The sequence below is a fragment of the Ochotona princeps genome, chromosome X (assembly GCF_030435755.1).
Source record: "Ochotona princeps isolate mOchPri1 chromosome X, mOchPri1.hap1, whole genome shotgun sequence".
Taxonomy (NCBI): domain Eukaryota; kingdom Metazoa; phylum Chordata; class Mammalia; order Lagomorpha; family Ochotonidae; genus Ochotona; species Ochotona princeps.
Window position 1 is genome coordinate 26296711 of NC_080865.1, and position 8267 is coordinate 26304977.

Sequence of the window (8267 nt, forward strand, 5' to 3'; positions counted from 1 at the left end):
AAAATCTTGGCAGAACTTCTCAAAACCCTGGCTAACATAGGCCGGTCCATTATCGGTCTTGATTTGTTTAGGGACCCCCATATAGGCAAAGGCCTGTAAACAATGGGAGCACAAAAGACAGACCAATCATCAATATTATTCTGCAGCCATACCACCTGTTGGGAATCATAGGGGATGGATCCAATTAATACGTTAACTTTGGAGCAAACTAGAAAATTTTTGTCTCTTTTTGATAGTAGCACTGGTCTGACTTCTATAGGGCTAGTAACACAGCTCTTACGGTTCCAGAATTCCTCTACATGTCCAGCTTTACCTATCCATTACCTTTGTAAGTATTTCAAGAGTTGCGTTGCTGAGCCTTTTAAAAAGTAACTAGCTCATCACCTACGTCATGAGCCACATCCTTATGTGGCTACATCAGTTGCTCGTGATCCCAGTGAAGTATAAAAGAGGATGTAAGCCACGGAAGATTTCACAGAAGAAACAGAGATGTCAGAAACTTCATGATCATCAAACTTGAACCACTGCTGTCTTGCTGCATTTTTACAGTAGGCAGTGTAGTGGCCTCCATCCAGTCCGCCGTAGTGATTTGAAACAGAAAACAAGTTATACTTCTTCAAGTTGTTCTTTGGGCCAATGACATACTGTGACAAGTCAAGATTTTCTAATGGGAAGTCCACAGATGTCTGTAACTTTTGCTTCCGCCTGCCATCATAGGAAAAACGTTTCAGATGCACCAACAGCACAGGTGGCAGTTTCCAGATTTCTATCTTTTTTGAGGAGTCATGGCGAGCTCTGCAATGACTGCAATAGAATCTGTTGTTATCTGTAAGTTTCTCTTCTTTGGAAAATAATCTAAGGCAATCCTGAAGCGTACATTTACTTGTGGATGCTAGTGGTAGAGACAAATACATGAAGGCCTCAAAAGTCCTGGACTTTTTGTGACAGGTGAGGCAATGTACTGTGGATTTGAACTGACCCTGAAAAGGTGCGACAATAATAGATTCATTGAGCTGCTTGTGCTTTTGCCAAGCATATTCTGCAGCCTTAAAGTCATCGAGATGATCATTATTTTCTTCTTTATGTCTCTTCCGATTATCAGCTTTGTTTAGATCTTCATGGAGACCATCCATGAGGAACAGGAGCAGTTCCTGGGAATCTTGCTGGTTGTACCCTGCGAACTGATCGTTAATTTTCCCAATGGTGATTTTAAAGTCTTTTGGACTGATATATCTATACTGCCCCATCCACAGAGCTTTCATGATTATTCCAAATTCTTCAGCCACTTCACCTTTATGCCCCAATAAATTTGACTGATTAATATCATCCTGGTAACAGTTTCGGTTGAAGTAGTCTGCCAAATGCGGAGCATTACACAGGCACTGCCAGGTCAGGGTTAAGAATGTATGTGGCACTTGAAACATCATCCACTCTCCCAGGGAGTACATTAACACTATGCTAGAATCACCAGGTGAGCCAGGACATGGCACTGTGATAAAATTTAAAATTCAGCAAGTTTTGATATTTCATAGGCTGTCATCAATACTGATTTAATAATCATTCCCTTATATTAAGAGGTTATCAACCACCAAAGCAGGATGCAGTATAGCAGTTTTACTTATTTGGGAATCAATGTATTCCACTGCCTTAAGTTTCCATATCAAACAAAAACACACCCATATTATTCTGCACAATAAAAATACTGGTACATTCTAAAGTCATCGTTAGACCTGAAGAATTTCTGCATATTTTAATAATGCAAGCAGTAAGTTAACCCATGTTGATTATATAGACAGAAAACTGAATAAAATTTTACAACACGTACAAGGGAACTTGAGGGGCAGATCCCTGTATCTATGGAACCATACAATAAAAAATAATTTAAAAATTAAAAATAAATAATAAAAAGAACAACATAAAAACAGTGTGGGATCATGTCCAAATAGATTTATTTCCAGGACAAAAATAAAATATTCAAAAATTTTAAGAAAAGTTTATGGAGAGTGGGAAAACTGTTTTCTGTGAATTTTTTTTTAATTTAAGAATTTATTTGAAAGGCAGAGTCAAAGGGAGAGAGGCCGGGAAGGGAAGGGGGAGAGAGGAGGTGAGAGAGAGAATATCAATCTTCCAGCTGCTTGTTCATGACCAAAATAACAGCATGGGCCAAGGTTCATTCTGCCCATAGCCATGAGTAGCAGAGACCCAAGAAGTATGACCATCTTGTGCTGCTTTCACAGGCATACTAGCTGGGAGCTGGATTGGAAAGAGGAACAGTTGGGACTTGAACCACCACCTAAAGGGCTATTTACTTCACAGGCAGCAGCCTAACCTACCAAAGCACAATTCTGGGCTTGTTTCAGTGGGCTTTTCAATGTACCTTAGTATACTTAAATTAATTTAAGGTGCTGGCAGTGGATGCATGTTAAAAAAAAAAAAAAACTTGTTCATGAGGCCAGAAAGTGGGTTAAACCACCACATGCAATGCCACCAGCATCTCATTTCCAAGTGCTGTTTGGAATGCTGGTTGCTGCCGCTCATCCAGCCTCCTGCTTTTGTGTCTAATATAACAGCAGAAGGTCCAAATCCTTGGGAACTGGACACAAATTGCAGGAGGCCGGGTTGAAGTTCCTAGCTGCTAGCTTTTGCCTGGCTCAGATCTGGCTGTTGTGGCCATTTGAGTGGTGAACAAATGAAGGATCTATCACATTCGTTCTCTGTAAACTCTTCGAAGGAAGGAAGAAAGGAAAGATTCGCAGCTCCAAATTAGAGAAACAAGATGTTTGATTCAGATTCTGACTTCAGGTTAATTACATGCAGAACTGGAAAAAAACGTGCATGATTATGACACTATCATAAAGACTAAGAATTTAAAAATTTAAAGTGCCTCGTTTATATTAACTGCACAATAAATGAAGACTAGTTGTAATGACATTTATAGCTCTTAGTAAGAATTATTCATGATTAAGATCGGCACACACATATTGCCTAAATGACTAGTAAAATGTGAAATTTTGGAAGTTATATTACATACAAACTTTGTCTAATAGTACCAATTTGTAAAATGCTGATTTTTCCCAAAAATAATTATCTCAAAATGACTTTTGATATAACTTCAATGCAATGAATTATTTTTTTCACAAAAGACACAGCTTCAACTTGCAGGGATTTTTTAACCTAACCAAGCATGGACTTAGAAAATGTATTCCTGTCCTAACCATAGCAATAAACAGCTGACCAAAGAAAGTTCAGTATCTGTTCACTGGATGTTATGCCGATGATTTCTGATAGCACAAACATGTAGTTTTCATTTTTCTGAAAACATTTCCTTGGCTTTCTGCTGAAACAGAGGGAAAATCTGCCATCATGCCCTTCTATTTAGACACCTGAATTCCATTGAGAAGGAGACAAGGTGAGAAAGCAACAGGATTATATTCCACCTCGTACAATTGCTGAGCAGGGAGGTACCACGTTAGTTTTTAGGGGTGGAGATAATGTGAGAAATGAGAAGTGATAGGGTACAGTGGATGCTTATTCTCAATCAAAATTATTATTCTTATATCTAATTATAAGAAGATGCACTATTTCCACATGTATCTCTAATGGAGCCATATTTCAACCCTCTAAATAGCTGAATATCCCTGATTTTCCTTAAATCTCAGACAGCTGGATTCTGAGCATATGACAGGCCTGATGCCAAATGCTGGAGTATTTGGACCTATAGGTGTAATGACCTGCCTGTGGCCACAGATCACCTATATCCTACCAGGCAGGAGTGACAATTTGATTTTTTTGTATCTTCTGTCATTTTAGTGAAGCAAATCTACAGTACTCATAGCATGCATTGCCTATCAGTGGGAGAGGAACTGATGACTTTTTTCTTTATATGTCAGATTACTTGGCAATGAGAAGAGGTTTTACAGAATCAGTAACCTCAAAGCATGGAAATTGGACTTATTTCTTTAAAACAGGGACACAGAATGTTGGACTCGTGTCTTTTTGAAGGCGTATGCTCTCACAGTACATAGGGGAAAACAGTGGGGGTGAGAGAATGGGATGCAGAGGGAGGAAAGGGAAATCTCTGAGCCTATGGATCTCTCTCTCTCTCTCTCTATCTCTCTCTCTCTCTCTCTCTCTCTCTCTCTCACACACACACACACACACACACACAAACAGGGACATGATTCCTTGTTAAACCATTAAATCAGTGATGCCACAGACCATAGGAAACTTGCAGTGCAAGCCAGTTGACCAAAGAAGAAAGTGAGACTGGAGCACTGAACATTGAGCATAAGGAACTCATTCTGCAAAAGCAGATTATGTCTATTAGGTAAATGGAACCGCTACTGCATCACACATCTTTTTTTCCCTTCCCTTCCCTCCTCTTCCTTCCCCTCTCCTCTCAACCTTCTCGCTAACTCTCCATTATCTCTTTACAAAAGATTGCAGGGGAATATTCATTCCACTGATATTCTCCTACCAGCCCACAGTGTGAAAGGATGTGACAGCAAAATGCAGTCATCCATCACTGAAAGCAATAATTGGGCTACTTTTAGCATCTTTGCCCTCCCACAGCTAAAATGGCTGTCCTATTCTAGCCCATATCCAAATCCACATTCCACTCACATACTAACTTTGGAAAGCTTTCTTTTTGGATCATTTGCCATTTCTGAAGTTTCCTGGAAAAATAAGAAACAAGTTGATTAAATGACATTTTCATTAATGCCCCTGATTTCCTACAATAAAAACAATGTACTAGACACGGAAGTAACAATTTTGATTTTTATATATTTTATACTTTTGAAAATGGAAACTGTGCTGCAGATCCAATAGACTTAAATGGCAAGAAACATGATATATATGGGATATTAGTTTTGTAGATAGTTACTCTAAATCCCCCAAATGCAATGTGTCCTACAGCAAGGTCACAGTTCAAAGGGAGATTTCCCTCAACCTTAAAAATCACTCTATAGTTAACACATAATAAAAATGTTGGTAAGAAAAGAGACACAGTATAATCTCCCATTTCGAATGGTGCAGGGTACATTACATGTGTTTCTTTATGTGTTTACTCTCTCATACACTATGCAATACGGCTCCCTGGAGCCAACTTTGACAACTCCGGCCCTACAGAATGACCTGATACCTTGATGTAGGCTTCAGGTCAGGATGACAGGTAGTTTGATATGAAATGTGTTAGGCTATGTATGGTGCAGCATCATCAAAGTTTCTTTTGAAACCACATGAAGGGAAGCCTAGGAACACTTTCATGTCTTTACACAAGAGGAGATTTCCTAATTAGGGTCCTAGAGTGTTATGCTAGATGCCTGAGAAGTAGATTTGGTTGTCCATGTTTGCTGATCTGCTTGGTTGTTAGAATTCAGGTTTATGTGCTTCCACATACATAGAAGAGGATGGCATTTCTATTCCTGAAAGTCATGGGAGGTATTCAGAAACTGTATCCAAAAGCCCCTATTCCCCTGCACTAGACTCTAGCTAAATCAGGGAAGTAACAGCTTAGATTGTTTCTCCTATATGCCAAAACTTGCAAAGGAATTGTTAAATATATCTTCACCCCATCTTTCAGTGATTGAATCATCTCTAAAAATGGAATCAAGATGAAATATCACCTTCTTTGATGATCATTAAATAGTTAACACATTAGCACTAAACTGCAAATGAGGGGATAGCATGTCTTTCTCAAACAGATGTTTTCTGCGCTGAAGTATGTATGATATCTGGGTAGAAAAATTAATGTACAATGCATGCCATCTGCTGACTGATATAGAGGATTTACAAAGGTAAATATTTCCAACAACTGTGTGTAGTAAATGACTACCTAACTCAACAGAGATACATTTGAACCACGAATTAGATTTTACCAATTTTTCTTAACTTTACCATCCATGATTTTTTCCATCTAGCAAGAAAAAAAAATGAAGAGGTAACCGTTGTGTGCTCAAAGTCCATGAAAAGTTTTCAAAAGCCTCTTGAAATTACAATAAATAAACAGTGACTAAATATGGATGCTTGCACTAAAATTCATGCTACCTGAAGGAAAAAAATGTATTTCTTAAAAGTCTATACTGAGAATCATGAATTTATGAAATTTCCCTGTTGCTGATGTAAGTTCTATCATATTTTACAAGTTAATTTGAATTAAATGTAAACCACAAAATTGAAGAAATGTGACTAATCCTGAGGCAGAAAATATCCCCATGATATCTTCTATATTTTTGATATCTAATAGATTAATGCTTTCACCCACAGTGAGTATCAAAAAGCAGGCAACTCACAATTATACCTTAATGTACCTAGTCTGCGGATTAGCATATGAGAAATAAATCATATTCCAATTAATCCTCAAGTTGACCCCTAAATAGGAAAGTAACTCTCAAAATATATGATAGTGATTTGATAATTTAATGTGTACTTCAAAACTTTTACCTCAAGATTCCATTCCAAATAGGATACATTTTGCTCCAAAATGTTTTCTGCAGCACTTAAAATATATTTCTCTCCATTCTAACACTGAACATTCATTTGCTAAACATTTTGCTTAAAGTTCAATTAGCATAACAGATACTCTCTTTGTGTTAAAAAAAATAAAGCTACCAGTCTGTTAGGGGAATGAATCATCTTAATGATACACAAATTACTGTCCTTGGTAAATTCAATAAGTACCATTTAAAAAGAAGGCTGACATCAGATAGAAATTACTAATAGAGATAAATCAGGCAGTTAGCAATGTCCTTCCAACTTGAATGCATGCACTTTAACAGGTATTATCAGGTTTCTAAGTTTTCAAAAAAGATGTATTAGGTACCACTCACTATTCCAAGGGAAAACTTTTAAGGAGTTTTATAAAGTATGAAGTGTGCTATAAACCTCAAGCCTGCAATCTGCTCTGTGTTTGCCTGCAAACCAGAAGTTCCTCACAATGTTTTAGAGTATCAAAACAGACCTTCCTTTTAAAAATTTGTTATTGAAGTATATTGTAATATGCAAAAGGACATATTTCATAAGTTTACATATTGGTAAATTTACCAAGCCTATAACAGTAATAAGCACTCAGAATAGGAATGGAACACTACATAATTCCCAAAGCCTCCTGATTTCCCCTCCAAGTCATTCAGCCTTCAAGCATAATATAATGGATACAGATACTGCACTCTTGTTTATGGGATTCATTTGCATAATTTCATGCAACTGCAGATTAATCATTTTCATTTCTGAATACTATTTCATCATGTGACTATATCCACCCTGTATTTATCTATTCCTTTTACGGAATTTAAATGATTTTACTTTGGGCTTATTACAAATAATGGTGCTATGAATATTTTAACGTATGCCTTTTGGTGAATCTTTGAGTGTAAAACTGGAATGAAATTGCTAAGTCATGTATGCTTTTTTATTTATACAAATATTTTCAAAAATAAGGAATGGGACAAAGGTGGTAAAAAAAAATAATTATTCAAACTCCCACAATTTAAAAATTCTGACCTAATTCTTATCCATGCTAGATAATGACATGCCGCAATCTGCTAGGTACTCATCCCTACCTCTGCTGTACTATGTGGAACTAAATTGGGCAGGACAATGATTAAAGGTGAGAGTAAGTGAAACTGTACCATGTGTTGAATGTTAATTTACATGTCAAAAACATTTCATTATCAGCATCATACTAATTGAACTGAGAATCACATACTGTTGGCTTCAGCAGTAAAGTCAACAGTCGAAGAAATGAGTTCACTGACATTTTAAGGTGCTTTGAATGAGATCAAAACTTGAATGGGTCTATTTCAACTAGCTGATCACAGTGGCTAAGTTATACAATGTTCAAAGCCAAGAAAATGACTTAAGAATTATATGCCTGTGCTCGCTTCAGCAGCACATATACTAAAATTGGAACGATACAGAGAAGATTAGCATGGCCCCTGAGCAAGGATGACATGCAAATTCGTGAAGCGTTCCATATTTTTTTTTAAAAAAGAATTATATGCCTCATAATTTCTTATATGGAAAAATAGGTATAAAACTGCCTTCTTCACAAGACTGTGTGAAATTAGGGAAGCTATGAGGCAGTCTGGTACATTTTAGAGACTCAAAGCATCAGTTGACTCTGTGCCTCTCTTAAAGCAAAATTTACATGCTATTATAGGTACTTCTATATCCCTACCTCCTACAATAATGTGCAAGCATATTGACAGGATATATGTCTGATTCAGTTGTCATTTAAAAAATGCTTACTAATAGAGTCACTGAAA

General features: G+C 37.0%; 1 protein-coding gene and 1 non-coding gene across 2 annotated transcripts; one reads left to right on the forward strand and one right to left on the reverse strand.

Moving 5' to 3' along the window:
- Window positions 1–224: 224 nt before the first annotated feature.
- On the reverse strand, window positions 225–1424 carry LOC131478549 (ubiquitin carboxyl-terminal hydrolase 8-like). The gene has a single exon (XM_058658762.1). It carries the CDS (start codon window positions 1422–1424, stop codon window positions 405–407), a length of 1020 nt encoding a protein of 339 aa, XP_058514745.1. The 3' UTR covers window positions 225–404.
- A 6451-nt stretch (window positions 1425–7875) lies between these two features.
- Window positions 7876–7982, forward strand: LOC118760585 (U6 spliceosomal RNA). The gene has a single exon (XR_004996864.2). It is a non-coding gene; the product is annotated as a U6 spliceosomal RNA (small nuclear RNA).
- Window positions 7983–8267: the final 285 nt, after the last annotated feature.

What these genes read in the sequence shown, in the direction of transcription:
- LOC131478549 (XM_058658762.1), bottom strand. Translation starts at nt 1,424, where the DNA reads ATGTTTCAAGTGCCACATACATTCTTAACCCTGACCTGGCAGTGCCTG.